At 49.2% G+C, this 19,249-nt stretch overlaps 1 protein-coding gene across 12 annotated transcripts in view; it reads right to left on the bottom strand.

Moving 5' to 3' along the window:
- The window catches only part of RFFL (ring finger and FYVE like domain containing E3 ubiquitin protein ligase), a 74,926-nt gene that overhangs the window by 15,023 nt on the left and 40,654 nt on the right, over positions 1–19,249 (bottom strand). For all 12 annotated transcript variants that reach the window (XM_042255416.1, XM_027975292.2, XM_042255413.1 and 9 more), the window contains one exon: positions 5,442–5,629. In XM_042255416.1, coding sequence (XP_042111350.1) covers positions 5,442–5,621 — 180 coding nt within the window. In that variant the 5' untranslated portion in view covers positions 5,622–5,629. The remainder of the gene's footprint in view (positions 1–5,441; positions 5,630–19,249) is intronic.

Here is a 19,249-nt window from a genome sequence, read left to right as displayed (position 1 = left end):
CCAGTTGGTCAACTAAAGAGGCTGGGCGCCAAACCCCCTCCAAAACCATCAGGGCTGCTGCTAAACCACATGCAGGATATGTCGCTTCCGGCCAGTCCTGTCCTGCAGTTTCCAAGACTGGAAGCTCTAGGAGGCCAGGGCTCCGTATTTTTCACGGCCTCTCTTATAAAGTCCTTAGTGCTAACTGGGCTTTGTACCAGTGAGCATTCAGCAAATACTGACCACAATGAAGAAAGGAAAAAGAGACAAGAGGATCCATGTCATCATTTCAATTCCACCACTTCAAGAAAAGACATTTTGAAAGCTTGCAGCTGTTAAATGCCAAACCCTTGAGATAAGATGCCGATCCACTTAAGCATGAAATTACAAGTGCAAAACTCTCATAGGAGAAAACATCCTTAACATTCACAGAATTCACTGTGAATTACACAAAATTAATTCGTCCCCTTGTGGCAAGAAAATATTGTACCAATAACCATCTTTTACCTTCCAACTGGAACTTCCTTTCCCCCTACAGAAGCTCTTCTTGGGACTTGCCTGTTGGTCCAGGGGTTGAGAATCTGCCTGCCAATGCAGGAGACACGAGTTCGATCCTTGCTCCAGGAAGATTCCACATGCAGTGAAGCATCTACTGAGCCCACGTGCTGCCAACTACTGAGGCCGCACTCCAGAGTCTGTGCTCCGCAACAAGAGGAGCCCAAGCAACGCAACCAGAGTAGGTAGCCCCCACTCGCCACAACTAAAGAAAGCCCAATCGCAGCTGCAAAGACCAGTACAACTAAAAATAAGCAATTACTTTTTTAAATAAAACTTCTTGGTACAGAAGCTTTCCTCCCGCCTCCTCACACAGCTGCGCCTTTGCCCTCCTCTTCCTGTCAGCCTTCGAGCTCCCTACTGTGGAGGGATGACTCTCTTCATCTTTACCTTTCCACCCCAGGCAACACCTAACACACCGTAGATACTGAATAATCTATTTTTCACTAAATAAGGGAAAAATTACTTTATTTTTTAATTTTGGCCACGCCAGGCAGCTTGCAGGATCTTAGTTCACCGACTTGGGCTCAAACCCACACCCCCTGCAGTGGAAGCGCAAAGTCTTAACCGCTGAGCCACCAGAGAAGTCCCTGGAGTTCCTTAGTTTACTCAGTGTCATGCCTTATTTTAGTCAGACTGATACCCTGCCTTCTTCAGTTCGACCTTCTCCTCCTCCATTTCATCCGTCTTCGTCAGTGGCGTGCCCTTGTATCTTAGTAGCTAAAGTGCCTTTGTGTCTGAGTCTCTTCTTTTTCATCTGTAAAATGGGTTGACAACCACTCCTTCACAGGGTTCTGGCACAAAGAGCTGATCACCAGATAGAAGCTGCCTGGATCGGTCTCGGCCTCCCCCAGACCAGGCTCTAGTAACTTCCCGCTGGTGTGCAAGAGCTGCCTTAGCGCCTCTCCTACGGCTCCAGCAAACCTCCCTCCTCGTGAAGCCATGTCCGCTCCCTGAAACAGGGTCAGCCAGGTCGCTGCTTTGTTCAGAACCCTTCAGTGCCTCCTTGTGGCCTGGTGGCTACAGGCTCCTTACTGCAGAAGCCCTGGTCCTTTACTACCGAGGCCATCTTTGCTGCCCTCACTCCCCAGTCCCCTGCACCCTGGAACAGGCCACGCACTCTTCCCAGGTCCAGCCTGCATCTGCTCCACCTCTAGTGCTTTTACCTCGGCCACTGCTTTGCCAATCAACAAGCTTCCTTCGTGGCTAGAATGATCCATTTACCAACAGTGCCTGGTGCCCTAATACTTAACTTATACAACTGACTCTCGTTAGTTCTTTGTAAATGGGGGCCTCCTTAACCAGACAGTAAGCTCCCCAGGGGAACGCCCTATGTCTTGGCCCTCTCTCCACAAAAGCGTGACCTCTAGCAGCTAGCACGCTGCTGGGACAGAACCGGGCCCTCAGTGAAACTCTTCAGCGTGGAAATGCCAGCCGTAGAGTGAAAGCAGACACTCTCTGATCTACTTCCTCTTTTGCAAATTCTTCTCAACAGTCCAGTCATTCATTCATTCATTTGAAAAACTGTATTGCCCACCTACCATATCAGTCTAGATAGACACTGGGAAAAACTTGTGGACAAAACCGGCAGAATCCCTTACTCTGTGTATCATCTGAGAAGACAGGCAGTCCACAAACACATGTATGCTGGGTGGTGAAAACCGCTATGAAGAAAATAAAGCACCTTCCCACCCCCACTCAACCATCCCTCTTTCTTCTGGGGCCGGTCCCCTCATCCATCCACTTTCTCTCTTCTGGCTGACCAACGTCAAAAACATGCTAGATCTCCTGATTCTCCCAAGTTTGTTTGTTTGTTTTTTTAATTGGAGGATAGTTACTTTACAATATTGTGACTGTTTTTACCGTACCTCAGTATGAATCAGCCATAGGCATACATTTGTCTCTCTATCCTGTACCCCACCCTTCTACACCCCAACCCTCCAGGTTGTCACAGAGCACCAGCTTTGGCCGCCCTGAGTCACGCGTCAAACTCCCAATGGTGACCTGTTTTACATATGGTAATGTATGTTTCAATGCTATTCTCTCAGATAAGTTCCCAAGTTATCACCACTTATCTGTGCTTTCTCTCCATTTCCACTCCAGAGAATAACTGACCTTAAAAAAAAAGCTGCAAATTCACGCTGCTGCTTTTTTTTTTGGTCTGTGTTGTATGGCTTGCAGGATCTTAGTTCCCCAACCAGGGAGTGAATGAACAGAGAAAGTGCAGAGTCCTAACCGCTGCACCACCAGGGAATTTCCCATGCTGCTTCATTCAGACAAGGGTTTTCCACATTCCTTTCCTGCCAGTTACTCTGCCACTTCTGCTGGTCGTTCCTAGCACTGCTCACAACGTAGCGATGAAAACAGCACAAGCTCTGGCCATCTAACAGACTTCTGATGTGCTGAACGACTGCTTTAGATAAGGAGGACAATTTCTTCTTCTGTTAAATGGGAAGACACAACAGTAGCATAACGTCACGGGGTGGTGTAAGGATGCAGGGACACCACGCATCTGAAATGCCTAGCTTGGTGCCAGGCACGTGAACAGGACCCCACGGCCCTCCTTCCATCACCTCCGATGCTCAGTCCACCCACAGTCTCCACCCCCAGCAGCACTGAGACCGCATGGCCCCGAGTTCCCCCTGCTCTCCACCTCAGTCTCCATTTTCGGACTGAACCCCTCAGTCCACGTGTACGAGGAGGGGCGCCCCTGCCCACGGAGCCACAGCCACCTGGCTTTGGCAGCCTCTCCCGCCAAGTTCTCAGTGACCGGGGTAGCCACGCAAATGGCAACAGAGCCTGGCTGTGTGCTCCCTTCCCTGCATGGCAGTGAGGCACAGGCGAAATATGACCAACGAGGCAAGCTGCCCATCCTCCACCGTCTTACAGGTACAGAGGGGTGGCTGGCCAGCACTGCGAGCTGCACAAAGTCTGACATGCTGTCTTCGGCGGGAGGACTTGAGAGTCAGAGACATATGTTTGCATCCTGGCTCTGCCTTTTAATAACCACACAGTTGTGGGGCGCTACCTAAGCAGAGGGGAAAGAATGAGTATTTTCATGTCTAGGAAGCTATTTGTCAGGAACTTGACAGATACAGTTTCCTTTTACTGTTAAACTTTAAGCCTTAGTTTCTCATATGTAAAGTGGGAGGTCAGGGCCCCTGAAACCTACATCAGAGAACGTCCCTGGGGGTCCAATGGTTAAGACTCTGCGCTTCCAATGCAGCAAGTGCAGATTCAATCCTCAGGTGGGGAATTAATATCCCAAATGCCATGTGGCATGGCAAAAAGAAACCCGAAACAAAAAATCTACATCATAGAGGTACTGCGAGGATTAAGTGAAACCAAAACTCTACAAATCACTTAAAATAGTCCCTGGCCCACAGCAGATGGTTTAGAAAGTATTTTTTCTTCTCAAAGTTCCCATTATCGTCACTGGAACATCACATTCTGGGCTGCACACTTCTCATTCTGTAGAGTTCTCTCCCAGGTCAGGGCTCACCTTCTGCCCCCCGGTACGCTTGCCCAGACAGAGGGGAAGCCCACACCTACGCACACCACTGGCCTGGCCAGCAATTTCACTTCCTGCCCCTACTCTGGAAACCGCAATCATGCATTTTAAATAACATGGCTACAGTAAATAAATAAGCTCCAGTCTTCACCTTGTCAGGGTCCTGGTGTATCTGAGATGTCCCTGCACTGCCTTCAATTAAAAGAACAAGTTCATCTAGAGTCAGGCTTTTTACGATGGCAGCTAATGAAGAAAACAGCAAGTGCCTGCTGCACCCCAAGCATCGCGCCGGGCCCCCTGAACAGCTTAGCTCACTTTATTCCCAGGACACTGAGATGTGATTTACATACAACTATGATATCCCCACTTCACAGTTGGGAAATGAATCTCAAGAGGTGAAGTCATACAGCTAGGAAGTGGCCGAGCTGCTATCTGAATTCAGATCTGCTGCTGCTGCTGCTAAGTCACTTCAGTCATGTCCAACTCTTCGCAACCCCATGGACTGCAGCCTACCAGGCTCCTCCGTCCATGGGATTTTCCAGGCAAGTGTACTGGAGTGGGGTGCCATCGCCTTCTCCGGAATTCAGATCAGCTGTGTCCAAATCTCTGCCGAGCTGCTTTGCTTTTGCTTGGTTAGTTTTTTGGGGGGCATTTAGCCATACCTTACTCTTGCCTGGAAAATCCCATGGACGGAGGAGCCTGGTAGGCTGCAGTCCATGGGGTCGCTAAGAGTCAGACATGACTTCACTTTGACTTTTCACTTTCATGCACTGGAGAAGGAAATGGCAACCCACTCCAGTATTCTTGCCTAGAGAATCCCAGGGATGGGGGAGCCTGGTGGGCTGCCGTCTTTGGCGTCGCACAGTCGGACACAACTGAAGCGACTTAGCAGCAGCAGCAGCAGCAGCCATACCTTGCAGCATGTTGGATCTTAGTTCCAACTCTTTGCAAGTTTCAACTTAGCTCCAACTCATTTTGGATCTTAGTGCTGACTCTGCAACCCCAAGGACTATACAGTCCATGGAATTCTCCAGGCCAGAATACTGGGGTAGGCAGCTATTCACTTCTCCAGGGGATCTTCACAACCCAGGGATCGAACACAGGTCTCCCACATTGCAGGCGGGTTCTTTACCAGCTGAGCCACCAGCCAGGGAAGCCCTTAGTGCCCCAACCAGGCATCAAACCCATGCCCCCTGCACTGGAAGCACACAGTCTTCACCACCAGACCTCTAGGGAAGCCCTCTGCTTAGTTAGTTCTAATACTCGTGTGGAAGGATGGGTCAGGTCTGGGTTGCCAGCTCTGCACCGCCAAAGGAAGGGCAGGCATCAAGGAGGGGAGTCCTGCCCGAGGACCCATGGCTACAGTGGCTGAGCAGGCCCAGAAGTCGACACTCACCTTCCTGGCCATGCTTGCGAAGTGGGCCCCACAGGCCTTGCAGCTTGGTTCTGAGCCCGTGGGAGAAGGGAAGGAGCTGTACCCAGGGTTGGAATAGGCCTGTGTCCTGGCTCCCTGGGGCGGTGGGGCCTCCTCAGGCTGTCCATCCAGGCAAAACCAGTTGCAGCAGGCTGCCCACATGATAAGATCTGATATGAGGGAGAGAAGGGAGAAAGGTCAGAATTAAAAAGACACACCTCGACTGGGTTCCCACCCCCAAGGGCACAGGTGAAGGGCCATATAGGTCTATACCTGCCGCCAGAGGCAAGGTGAGGACGGGCTTTCAGGGGCCACATCAGCACCTCCCCTCAGCTGCCCTTCCAGTAAAGGCACACACAGACAGCTGACCCGCCAGGACAGGCCAGCTCAAGCGGCCGAGCCAACCTGCTACCTTTGAAAGGGTGCTGATGTCTCTTTGGGTTTCATCTGAGATCTTTACTTCAAATAACATCTTTTGTCTTAGCGATTACACGTGGCCTGACAGCTCTGTCATTCAAGAACATAACCTTGCCCCTAGAGCTCAGACAGAAAGAACTCTATCCTGCATTTCCACACTCAGACTGACATGAGGCGGAGGGATCAGTATTTCCTTTACTTAGATGAGGCAACCCAGGCTCAGAGGGATCAGCGTCATACCTAATTACAGAGAACTGAGATTCGAAAAGCCCAGCTCTTCTGACCCCCCACCTAACACTCTCTCCCCTGTATTACGGTGCTCCCTGGTTTCCACGCCCACCAGCCAGCAGAACTCGCTGACAGCTCTTACATGTGTGCCTCCGACTCGACATCAGCTGCCACCATGGCACCTGTAATACTTATGCTTTTTTCTACTCCTAGGCCATCCATTCTTTGAGGACAGGGACCACTTATTCACATCAGTCCTGGGCACAAAGCAGACACTCCACAGTTATCGGCTTCCTTGCTGAATCAGTGCCTCTGCGGACTTCATAAGAACTTTTGGGTTATTATTCCCATTCTAAGTATCAAATACAGGAATTAGGGGCAAGGGGGTTGATGCTTTTTTTGAGATCACCGAATAAAGCGGATCCACTCTCTCAAATGTCAGAATAAACTAAACATTACGAGGGGTTCCACTAAAATGCCAACTGCTGCTGTGATAAAGTAAGATGTGCTGTTCTCAGTAGACCGAGGCAGCCAGGGTGACCTTGTAGGCCTGAACTCTTCGCTCAAGGGGATAATGAATGAAACATGTAGCATAGTCATAATCAGCTCACACAAAAGAAGGGTACTTTCAGCTCTGCCTCCTTACTCACTGAAAGTGCCTTTGTTAGACTGGAGTTCAAAGACCATAGTGAGCTGGAAGGAACTAAGAAGCCACTGGTTCCACCTTAGTTATTTTTTAAGAGGAAGGCCGAGGACAGTGAAGAGCTTCCTGGTTCACGCAGGTATGATCTTCGACCTCATGATTACTCCAGAGTCTTTCCAGCTTCCTAACACTGCCTCCAACGCATGCATTCATTTCTGCAGGCATGTCCCATTAGCACCTGTCTCGGCTGCCTGCCTGTGACCCCAAGAGCAGGGTCTATGGCGGTCATGCAGTGCCTGGCAGATGGGCGGCTCAACCAGGACTCCTGATGAATGAACTGCAGTATTTAAAGCTTCACTAGCCACACATGCATTCTGTTTCCTGCACATCAAAAACATGTCCCTCTGGCTCACTGTGACTTGTCTCAAGACTCTCAGTTCCCAGAAAACAGGGACCTAACCTGCCTTGTGAATTCACATGGTATAATGCAGCCAAGAGCACTTAAATAAGCGAGCTATTTGTTGGCAAGAGACTGGAGGCAACAGCAGAGTATTAGCCCTTTGAAAGAGGAAGTTTGTAACTCTTCTAAAAAAAAAAAAAAATCACCTGTTGGGCTTCCCTGATGGCTCAGGGGTAAAGTCCACCGGCCAATGCAGGAGAAACAGATTCAGTCCTGATCCAGGAAGATCCCACATGCCTCAGGGCAACTAAGCCTGCGCCACACAACCACTGAGCCTGCGCTCTCGAGCCTGGGAGCTGCAACTACTGCAACCTGCACACCCTAGAGCCCGGGGTCCACAGGAGGCCCGCGCAGAGAGAAGCCCACACGCAGCAGCTGACAGCAGCCCGCGTTCGCCACAACTGCAGAAGAGCCCGCTCAGCAGTGAAGACCCAGCACAGCCAAAAATAAACACATAGCATTACTTCTTCAAAAAATATAAGAAAAACACCTTAAAAAAAATCCCCAAAAAAGATGTTGATGGAAACATCTGAAACAGTGTGGAATAATATAAAGATCATAAAACCTGGAACCAGAAGACCTGGGCTACTACCTACTGCCAACGAGTCACAGCCTTTCTGTGCTTCACTCTTCTCGGCTGGACATTCTTCAGTCTGTAACGCGCTGAATGAACCTCAGTGACCGCCACTAGCATTGCAATCATGCTTTCACTGCAATCTCTCTGGGAAGGCGCAGGTAAAAAGTAGGCCTAGAGGGACTTCTCTGGCCGTACGGCGGCTAAGACTCTACGTTCCCAACTCAGGGGGGCCCAGGTTCGATCCCCGGTCTGGGAACTAGATCCCCCATGCCGCAATGAAGAGCCAGGATCCTGTGTCACAACTAAGACCCGGCACAGCCAAGTAAATTTTTTTTTTTTTTTTTAAGTTAAACCCTGTGATTTCACCACAATTACCATTTGGCTTTCCAGGCTTGTCCCAAATGTGGACAGATTTCTGACAGTCAGCAGGATGTGTCAATTAACAGAATGAGGTAGGGGGAGGGGAGTAGCAGAACAGCCTGGAGACAAGGCTGTGGGTGGTTCACTAAACTTGTCAGGACCTCCGCTCATTTGTGCCTGCAGCCTTTAGAGGGGCCAGTGCTTTGCTGTGGTAGGCGAGTGTGATCGAGCACCTGCCCTCATGGAGCTCATGTCTAATACGGGAATTAGAAATGTAAAACCAAACACTGAAATTTCAGGGTGCTTTAACAGAGGTCTGCGTAGTGCAAGGGGGTGTGTGCATGCTCAGTCACTTCAGCAGTGTCTAACCCCATGGACTGTAGCCCATCAGGTTCCTCTGTCCATGGGGTTCTCCAGGCAAAAGTACTCAAGTGAGTTGCCATGCCCTCCTCCAGGGGATCTTCCCAACCCAGCAATCAAACCCACGTCTCCTGTATCTCCTGCAGTGCAGGCGGATTCTTCACCCACTGAGCACCTGGGAAGTTGGGGGGTGGGGGAGTGAGGGGGGTGGGGGAGTGAGGGGAGCAGGGAAAGGGTGACAAAGATGAGAACAATGATCAGCTCCTTCCTCCGGGGTGGAGGAGTGACCAGGGAAGACAGACCTTATTGAGACAAGCTGGGACATGAGACCCTTTGTCGCAATGCCTGTGCCAGGATAAACATCTCCTCGAACCACAAAATACAAAGGAAACTGTAAGGGATTAAAAATAACTTTGTGCATGTGTTGGGGCAAATTATGGGCAACAAGACACAAAAAGACCAAAGACATAACTGCCACTGCTGAAGAGCTGGGAGCAAACGCAGGGCACTGAGCCTGCCCTCTGCGCACAATGCCACCCAACGGGCGGGCAACCACCCAGGCCACCCCTCCAGCCCAGGAGGCACCCTTCCCTACTCGCACCCATTGAAGGAAGAGCTCTACATGCCCCTCAGCAAGCAGGCAAGGTAACCTGCTGCTTGGTCTCACTGCCCCCTGCTGCAGCAGGGGCCCTAATAAAGCCTTGCTTTGATTTCTTGTCTGGTCTCTGATCAACTTCTATTAAGGAGACCAAGAACCCTGCTCAGTAACACTATTATGGGCCAGAAAGTCAAGAGCAAAAAGACTTAAAAAAACAAACAAACAAACAAACAAAAAACCAACAGCATGGACCAGGACATCAAAGAAACTACAAAATGCTTGGTTGGGTCAAAGGTAAGGGTAGGGATGGATGAGAGTACAGCAAGTAAACAAGCAGCCACTCAAAACCTTCCATTCCAGGCCTTCCCTGGTGGCCCAGTGGTTAAGAAACTGCCTGCCAATGCAAGGGATGCAGGTTCAACCCCTGGTCAGGGATGATCCCACCTGCCGCAGAGCAACTGGGCCCATGTGCCACAACTACTGCGCTTGCGCTCTAGAACCCGCAAGCGCTAACTACGGAAACCTGCCTGCCTAGAGCCCCTGCTCCGCAACGAGAAGCCCACGCGCAACGCAACTAGAGAGTAGCCCCCGATCTCTGCAACTAGAGAAAGTCCACGTGTAGCAGTAAAGACCCACAGCAGCCAAAAAAAAAAAAAAAACCACACACAAAACTTTGTATTCCCTGGTAAGGAGGCTGGAATTTATCCTATAGGTAGCGCGACACCATTAAAGGTTGAGGCCACAGCTGCTACAGCAGTAAGCAGTGTGGAGGACCAATCTGTGAGGGGGCGGGTGGGAAGCAAGATATGAGGATACAGGCAGAAGAGAAAGGGACAGAGATCTGCGACAGGCTTAGCAGGATATGGCCAAGAACCGAAGGGCTGGGCGGGGGGTGGGGGGGGGGCGGAGTTGCGGGGGGGAAGAGACCAGCTCTCTGAGTGACACAGCGGGAGCAAGTAGAACCCTTGATTGAGCGACAGCCCTCAGGAGGAGCACGTCTGCGGGAGGAGGGGCAGGTTAAGACTCTGAGTTGAGTTTTAGTACCTGTGGGTGCCTGCGGATGTACAAGCAGCACCACGTCCGCTGAAGATACAGGCTTGGGGATCCTCGCCTACTGGAAAGTACCGAAAGCCAGAGAGGGGCAGGAAGATGGTTAGACCGTCTGGGGCAGAAGAGAGGACCGGCTGGGGGAGCTCTTAGGAACATGTGATCTAATGCGCAAGCAGCGGAGAACCAACCAGCGCAAAGGAAGGAACCATTCTCAGAGGTGAAAGAACTGGAAGACTGTCTGGAATTTCAAAAAGAAATGTTCGACGCTGGCAAATGACCCAGAGAGTAGAATGCGCAGAGGAACATGATGGACCTAATTTTAGGAAACTGAGTGTGCTCCATGCCCCAGCTGTTTAGGAAGAGAGAAGCTGATGGATAACCATAGGTTGGGAAGCAAGTGAGAAATGAGGATTTGCCAGACTCCAAGGATAAATTATTCTCTCTCGAAACTTTTGACAGTGAAGGGAAGAGAGAAGGCAGCAGGTCTCAAGATAAGAGAAAGGCCGACATATTCAGAGACCACAGAGGAAACCCCACAAATACTCAAAGCTGATAGAGGAAGGGAAGGGAAGCTGGCAATAAATATGGGGACAAGGGCCATGAGGGAGAGAAAGGTGACCAAGACATGGGGGTGGACTCCCCCAGGGCAGGAGAAAGGTCACCTCTTTCCCCAGAGACTGGAGCAGGGGTGAAGACAGATGGAATCAAAGCTAAGCTGACAGCACTAGCAGAGAGAGATGAAGGATGAAATATTTAACCACAAGAAGAAAACAAAGGGCGGGACAAACTGGAGACTGAAACTTATATACACTGTTGATACTATGCATAAGATAGATACTTTGGCCACCTCATGCCAACGAGCCAACTCATTGAAAAAGACCCTGATGCTGAGAAAAATGAAGGCAAGAGAAGGGGACAAGAGAGGATGAGATGGTTGGATGGCATCACTGACAATGGACATGAGTTTGACCAAACTCAGGGAGACAGTGAAGGACAGGGAAGCCTGGTGTGATGCAGTTCATGGGGTCACAAAGAGTTGCACATAACTTAGCAAATGAACAACAACAATAAGATAGATAACCAAGAACTTACTGTAGGGCACAGGAAACTCCTCAATGCTCAGTGGTGACAAAGAGGGCTTGTATGTATACGGATAACCAATTCACTTTGCTGTACAGCAGAAACTAACATTGTAAAGCAATTATATACTGCAATAAAAATTAATTTAAAAAAAAAGAAAGAGGTAAGGACTTGGCCACATCACAGGTAGACCCCACTGGGTAAGGTACCATTTGGGAGGGAAAAGTGGAGAGGTGGCCAGCTGTGCAGTGTTTCAATTCCTGTACTTTTACAAGTGCATGGGAAACACCAGAGGTGCTGGGCCCCAGGGAGACCAAAAGTGATTTCCACAAGGTCCTTGCCCCCCCCCCCCCCCGGGGACTCTGGCCCCATCAGGCATGATATATATAGCTCAGCTCAGCTCTCTGGGTACAATAGCTAAGAAAGCTCTTCCTTAGCTGGGAGTCAAGGGGACCTGTCTTCCTCAGCACTATTTTCATCCTCTTAACTTTGGCTCTAATCTCAACTGCCTCCTCTGAGCCCCTCTGAAAGAAAAAGCTGTCAGCCTGTCTGAGTATTTGGCTGCACTTATAAGGAACTGGTTCTGTGGGAAGATGTGAAATTTGCCCCGTGGTTACTCCACAGGCCCCATTTGTGGGTGGAGAATGTGGCCTCATTCTGGGGATGTGGGCGTGTGGGCAAGGGGTCACTGGGGAAGAGACTCCAGTGCTAAAAATAACTGAGGCCTGCCCAGCCTAACAGAACAGGTTCACCAAGGTTAGCAGACAAGGCTTCAACTCTCTGTGACGTGTATTTAAATACCAACACACATTTCTTAATGAGAGTTGTGCCAAAATGGAAAGCCATAAGCCTACATAACAACTATGATGCTGTTGTCTACTCACTAAGTCTCATCCGACTCTGCAACCTCATGGACTGCTCTGCATGGACACCTCCCCATGGACTCTGCGACCCCGCCAGGCTCCACTGTCTGTGGGATTTCCCAGGCAAGCATTTTTTCCTCCAGGGAATCTTCTTGTCCCAGGGATCGAACCCACGTCTTCTACATCCCAGGTGGCACTGCTGCTGCTGCTGCTGCTAAGTCGCGTCAGTCGTGTCCAACTCTGTGCGACCCCATAGACGGCAGCCACCAGGCTCCCCCATCCCTGGGATTCTCCAGGCAAGAACACTGGAGTGGGTTGCCATTTCCTTCTCCAATGCATGAAAGTGAAAAGTGAAAGTGAAGTCGCTCGGTCATGTCCGACTCTTAGCAACCCCATGGACTGTAGCCTACGAGGCTCCTCTGTCCATGGGATTTCCCAGGCAAGACAACTGGAGTGGGGTACCATTACCTTCTCCAAGGTGGCGCTAGTGGTAAAGAATCCACTTGCCAATGCAGGAGACTCAAGAGATGCAGGTTTGATCCCTGGGTCAGGAAGACTCCCTGGAGGAGGAAATGGCAATCCACTCCAGTATTGTGGCCAGGAGAATTCCACAGACAGAAGACCCTGGTGAGCTGTCCACGGGGTACCAAAGAGTCAGACATGCCTAAGTACACACACACACTCCTGCGCTGGCAGGCAGATCCTTCACCGCTGAGCCATCAGGGAAGCCCAAATAACAACTATACCCAGGGTTATTTCAGGAAGGGAAAGCAAAAGGTTTATTATTTTAACACTGCCAAACGAAACCTTTACTTTTCTCTGGGGAATATGTCTCGTCCTTCAGCTCTTAACAGAGACACACATGTGGCATCCAATTATGTTCCTTAAAGACAGAAAGTGGAACTACCTGTGGGGTATACAAAGAATTTTCCCCCAGAAAATAAAAGTAAAACAGAATTCTCCCTGAATGGATACATGTATGTGGTTGGCTGAGTCCCTTCGCTGCTCCCCTAAAACTAGCACAACACTGTGAATCAGCTATACCCCCATACACAATAAAAGGAACTTTCCCTACATTGACAGCTTCGAACAATCTCCCTCTGTGATCTGCAAGCTTCCTCCTGATCTGCAAAGAAAATCTGCAAAGAACCCATGTCACCTAATCTTTGCCAAGGGCTTGAAAATTCCTTCCCCAACATCCCTCGCCCTCTTCAGAAAAAAAAAATGGACTTGGCGATTTAATTTTCAAATATAGTCTGACTGCTCTTTTACTACTAAGTTTGTTTGAAACCTACCAGGCTCTCCCCTTCCAATTTGCCTAAAGGGTAAAAAAGGTGGGAGCTGTAGGGCTGGGGTGAATAAGAAAATTTACCATTCCCTGTGGAAGAACCCTGTGGTCTGAAGCCAGAGTGGCTAGCTGGCACACATGGGGTTCTGTCAGCTTGGTAGACCAAACCCTGTTGAACAGGAAAATAGCAGTGCTAACAACAGGGTAAGATAAATGACCTATTCCAGGCAGACTGAGTACAGCCAGTTAGAGGTGAGAAGGCAGATCATGTGATTTGTCCCTGTGAAGTCCTAGAATCCTGAGTAATTTGAAAACAATCACATCTCCACTTGTCCGCCCCACCCAACACAAACGATTTTAAGTGGGATCAGGGGTGGCCATGGACTCTCCCATGGAAGAGAGAAGGGTCAGAATGTCAGTATCCGAGGAAAATCTCCAAGTTTACAATGCAACCTCACAACCATCTTGCTAACCCACCAAAATCCAAGGCGTTACACTTGAGGTCCCCAAGGTTCTCATCCAGTTTCTTTCAAGTTTAGTTAACTGCTCTGTGAGCCAAGGTACTTCTGCAAAAACAGGCTTTACCCTGATACACCGACAGCAACATCTTCGAATTAGGATACAGTGAACCCACTGTATGTTGTCACCATTGTTTAGTCACTAAGCCGTGTACAACTCTTTGCGACTCCACAGACTGTATCCCGCAAGGCTCCTCTGTCCATGGGGTTTCCCAGGCAACAGGACTGGAGTGGGTCTTCATTTCCTCCTCCAGCGGATTTTCCTGACCCAGGGATTGAACCCATGTCTCCTCAACTGACAGATTCTTTACCACTGAACCACCAGGAAGCCCTCTCGAACACACTATATAAGACATTGTACTGTGGCGGATTCATGTTGATGTATGGCAAAACCAATACAATACTGTAAAGTAATTAACCTCCAATTAAAATAAATAAATTTATATTTTTTAAAAAAGACATTGTAAAAACCCTCTGGAAAAAAACCTAATTAAAATGCCCCTATCCTCAAAGAAGTATTTTTTATTTTTTTAATACGTACTTTTCTGACATGATTTCCCTGGTGGGTCAGATGGTAAAGAATCCGCCTGCGATGTAGGAGACTGGGGTTCGATCCCTGGGTCAGGAAGATCCCCCAGAGAAGGAAATGGCAACGCACTCTAGTATTCTTGCCTGGAGAATTCCATGAACGGAGGAGCCTGGCGGGCTACAGTCAACAGGGTCACAGAGAGTTGGACACATCTAAGCAAACAACCGGAGAAGGCAATGGCGACCCACTCAGTACTCTAGCCTGGAAGATCCAATGGGCAGAGGAGCCAGGTAGGCTGCAGTCCATGGGGTCGCTAAGAGTCAGACACGACTAAGCGACTTCACTTTCACGCATTGGAGAAGGACATGGCAACCCACTCCAGTGTTCTTGCCTGGAGAATCCCAGGGACAGAGGAGCCTGGTGGGCTGCAGTCTTTGGGGTCGCACAGAGTTGGACACGACTGAAGCGACTTAGCAGCAGCAAGCAAACGACACTTTCACTTTCAGACACAGCAAATGAGAAAATGGCTAGTTGCAAGCCTTACAGAATCATCTCCAGTTTTTTGAGGGTGGTTTGCTTGCTATCGGACTTCCCTGGTGGCTTAGACGATTAAGCGTCTGCCTACAATGAGGGGGACCTCGGTTCAATCCCTGGGTAGGGAAGATCTCCTGGAGAAGGAAATGGTAACCCACTCCAGTACTCTTGCCTGGAAAATCCCATGGACGGAGGAGCCCGGTGGGCTGCAGTCCATGGGGTCGCGAAGAGTCGGACACGACTGAGCGACACTCACTCACTCACTCGCTCGCTTGCTGTCACTACCGTACTGCTAGAATTATCAAAAGTGTCTATGCTACTAAGTGTAGAAAGGAAAGCACCCCCAGGTTCTGCATCGTTAATATAGAATGGGCCTTGCTTCATCTTGTATATTATCCTTAAAAAGCAATTAACATAGACCCGCAATGACTTTGAAAGAAAATGCTACAAAAACCTATCAATATGGCTTAGCCATGCCTCTTTGAAATAACTGTAGAAGTAATAACATTTTCTAAGAAGTAAAGAAGAAAGTACCATTCTCCACTGGAGGACTAAGTCTCATCTCCAGGCACTGAGCTGGGTTAGGCAGGACCTGGTGTTATCTCATATGGTCCTCACAAGAGTCTGGCAAGGCAGGTTAGCTAGTCCCATTTTCAGGTAAGAAAACCAAGGAGAACATAAGTAACTTGCTTACCTAAAGGTCATACCCAGAAGATAGTAAAGCCAGAATGTGAACCTAAGTCGCTTCGACCCTAAATCCCACACTCTGTAAATCACAAGAAAAGTGTTCTCAATTCCACCCCACCCTCGCAAAAAAAAAAAAAAAATCAGGGCTTCCCCGGTGGCTCAGTGGTAAAGACTCCCTCCGCCTGCCAAAGCAGGAGACAGAGGTCCGATCCCTGGTCTGGGAAGATGCCACATGCCAAGGAGCAACAAAGCCCGTGCGCGACAGCTACTGGGCCTGTGCTCCAGAGCCCAGGGGCCGCAGCTACTGAGGCCCCTGAGCCCTAGGGCCCGTGCTCTGCAACAAGAGGAGCCACCACAGTGAGAAGCCTGCAGACCACAACTAGAGAAGAGCCCACTTCTTCTAGAGAAACCACTGCAAGTAAAGAAAAGCCCACAGTGATGACCCAGCACAGTCCTAAATAAATAAACTTAAAAAAAACCAGTCTGTCTGCCCTGCCGCCCATTCCCCTCTGAGCGCCTGTTTTCTACCTCTACTGGAGATCTCGCATTGGCATACAGGCACTGTCCAGGACCTCCCAGTTCAAAAGACTCTTCCCTGTCTTAAGTACAGGTTACAACCACACAGTGTTATCACTGAACACCCACTGGAATGGCTGAAATGGAAACGACAGATACCAGCAAGTGTTGACAAGGATACAGAGTAACTGGAACTCTAACATGGCTGGCAGAAAAGTGAACTAGCACCACCCCTTGGGAAACACATATTTACACACACACTGCTGCTGCTGCTGCCAAGTTGCTTCAGTCGTGTCCGACTCTGTGCATAGACAGCAGCCCACCAGGCTCCCCCGTCCCTGGGATTCTCCAGGTAAGAACACTAGAGTGGGTTGCCATTGCCTCCTCCAATGCATGAAAGTGAAAATTGAAAGTGAAGTCGCTCAGTTGTGTCTGACTCATAGCGACCCCACGGACTGCAGCCCACCAGGCTCCTCCATCCATGGGATTTTCCAGGCAAGAATGCTGGAGTGGGGTGCCGTCGCCTTCTCCGATTCACACACACAGGGCTTTGCAATTCCACTTCCAGGTATACACCAAACGGAAACATGTTTCTTAAAAGAAGTATACAAGAATGTTTGTAGCAGTACTGTTGTAAGAGCCTCAAGCTGGAAAAGATCCAAACATCAATCCATAGTAGAAAGGACAAAAAGGTCTATTCAGACAGCGATGAGAATGAAACCACTGCTCTATGCAATGGGTTGGAGATGAATCTTATAATGCTGACAGAAAGAAGACAGGCACAAAAGAATACACATTAAATTATTCTATTTACATAAAAGTCAAAGACAGGCCAGCCTTTCGGCTCCTCAGGGACGCCAGGCTCACTCCTGCCTCGGGACCCACACTTGCTCCCCTGCTGCTGCTACTCTCCTTCCCAACCGCAGTCTCTGCTCAGATGGCACCTGTTTGGAGGCGGCCTCCTGTCACCCACTTGCTCAGTGCCCTTTCGGTTTCCTTCAGGAGAATGATCATAATCTGTAGTTACATCTGTCTGTCTACAGCGTAAACTCCAAAGGCAGGAACCTCATCTGTCTTCACGTTTCTATCCATGTCAGCTAGCACAGGGCTACTTTATAGCAGGCCCCCAAATAACTTGCAGAATGAACAAATGGAGAAATAATCCATACTCTATCAATACAGCCTGAGACAAGGACTAGTTATCTCTCCTTAGGGCCCAAAGCATTTTGCCAATATTTATAGTGATATAAGGTGACTACAACAAAGTCCTTTATCAAAAACAAAGGTAGCTTTTGGACTTCCCTGGTGGCTCAGCTGGTAAAGAATCCGCCCACAATGCAGGAGACCTGGGTTCTATCCCTGGGTTGGGAAGATCCCCTGGAGAAGGGAACAGCTACCCACTCCAGTATTCTGGCCTGGAGAATTCCATAGACTGTATAGTCCATGGGGTTGCAAAGAGTCAGACACAACCGAGCAACTTTGACTTTCATGAGCCTTCCCTGGCAGTCCAGTGGTTAAGACACCACACTTCCAATGCAGGGGGCACGGGTTTGATCCCTGCTCAAGGAACTTAGATCCCACATGCTGCACGGTGAGGCAAAGAAATTAAAAAGCAAAAAAGAAACAGGACTTCCCTGGTTGGGGCACTGGGTAAGAATCCACCTGCCAGTGCAGGTGAGATGGGTTAGATCTCTGGTCCATGAAGATTCCACAGGCCTCAGAGCAACTAAGCCTGTACACCACAGCTACTAAAGCCCACCTGCCTAGAGTCTGTGCTTCTCAGTAAGAGAAGCCACCGTGATGAGAAGCCCACGCACACAGCTGGAGAGACGGCGCTGCTCTCCGCAACAAGAGAGCACCCGAGTGTAGCAACGAAGACCCAGTACCACCAAAAAATAAGTATTTTTTCTTAAAAAAGAAACAACAACAAAAAAGGTAGCTTGCCTTGGACAAGCTCCTTAAGTTTTCTGAGTCTGTTTTCTCACCTGTATGAGATGGGTAACACCTCCCCTGCTGGTAACTACAGGGATGAGAAATAACCAAGTGCCCAACCTACAGTACATGCTTCACAAATAGCAAATCAAAATAAATGGTCACTGAACTATACGTCATTACAAGTGTAAAATGGCAACAGCCAGGCTGTCCAATGGCGATTGTTGGCTGGCAATCCCAACGTCCCTCACTCCCTCTGGTCACACAAAGCCCGAGTTCCCCACGGCCCAAGGGGCCGGGCTGGACGGGGCCTCTGACACAGCTATCACATCACCCACACAACAAAGACATGATCATCATCTAGAGAACTCACCTGAAGTTTAAAATCATCTCTCAGCTTGGAAGGCTGCTGATTTTTAAAAAAGAAGTTAGTGTGGAAAGAAACTCGAATTCCCTCGAAAACTGTTTAATGTGAAAAAAACAGGATCTTGGTGTGGCAAGTGGAATTTTCCAGGAAACCTGCCTGCCTGGGGTCCATCTCAGAAGGGGAAGATTTAAAATGCTGCTGACAACACAATGGGCATAAAATAGGGTGCTGTGCACTTGTAAGCAGGCACCCTGCGGGGCTCACCACACTAGACTGCTCTCCCTCACTGGGCACGGGCTGGGGAAGCATGTTCTCTGTGGTACTGGGACTATCTCTGAGATGTTTATTTCAGAATGAAGAACTCAGAACACCTAAGTCACAGAGGAGACAAGTATCCTGTGCAACTTTAGAACTCCAAGACCTGAACGGGAGCAACAACTCTGCTGAGGTGGTGTACGGGCTGGACATAAACAGGAGACACTTCAAGGCTGAAACATTTCCAAAGCTAATGGGGGTCTTCCACCCTCCAAGGCAGTCCTTTAGATGTGGGTAACGGAAAATGCATTTCCTAGATAATAATTCTCCTTTCAGGCTGAATTTTTAGAAAACAGAAGAGTAAAAGTATATATATGAGAAAAATAAACTTACCAGCTATGTTTTACTTTGGTTTTAGGCTCAGTCAGTGTGTGCGTGCATGCTCACTTGTGTCCAGCTCTTTGCGACCCCATGCACCGTAGCCCTCCAGGCTCCTCTGTCCATGGGATTTTCCAGGCAAGAATACTG

This window comes from Ovis aries, chromosome 11, assembly GCF_016772045.2.
Source record: "Ovis aries strain OAR_USU_Benz2616 breed Rambouillet chromosome 11, ARS-UI_Ramb_v3.0, whole genome shotgun sequence".
Classification (NCBI taxonomy): domain Eukaryota; kingdom Metazoa; phylum Chordata; class Mammalia; order Artiodactyla; family Bovidae; genus Ovis; species Ovis aries.
Note: the sequence above shows the minus strand (reverse complement) of the source record. Positions and strands in the feature narration are given on the sequence as shown.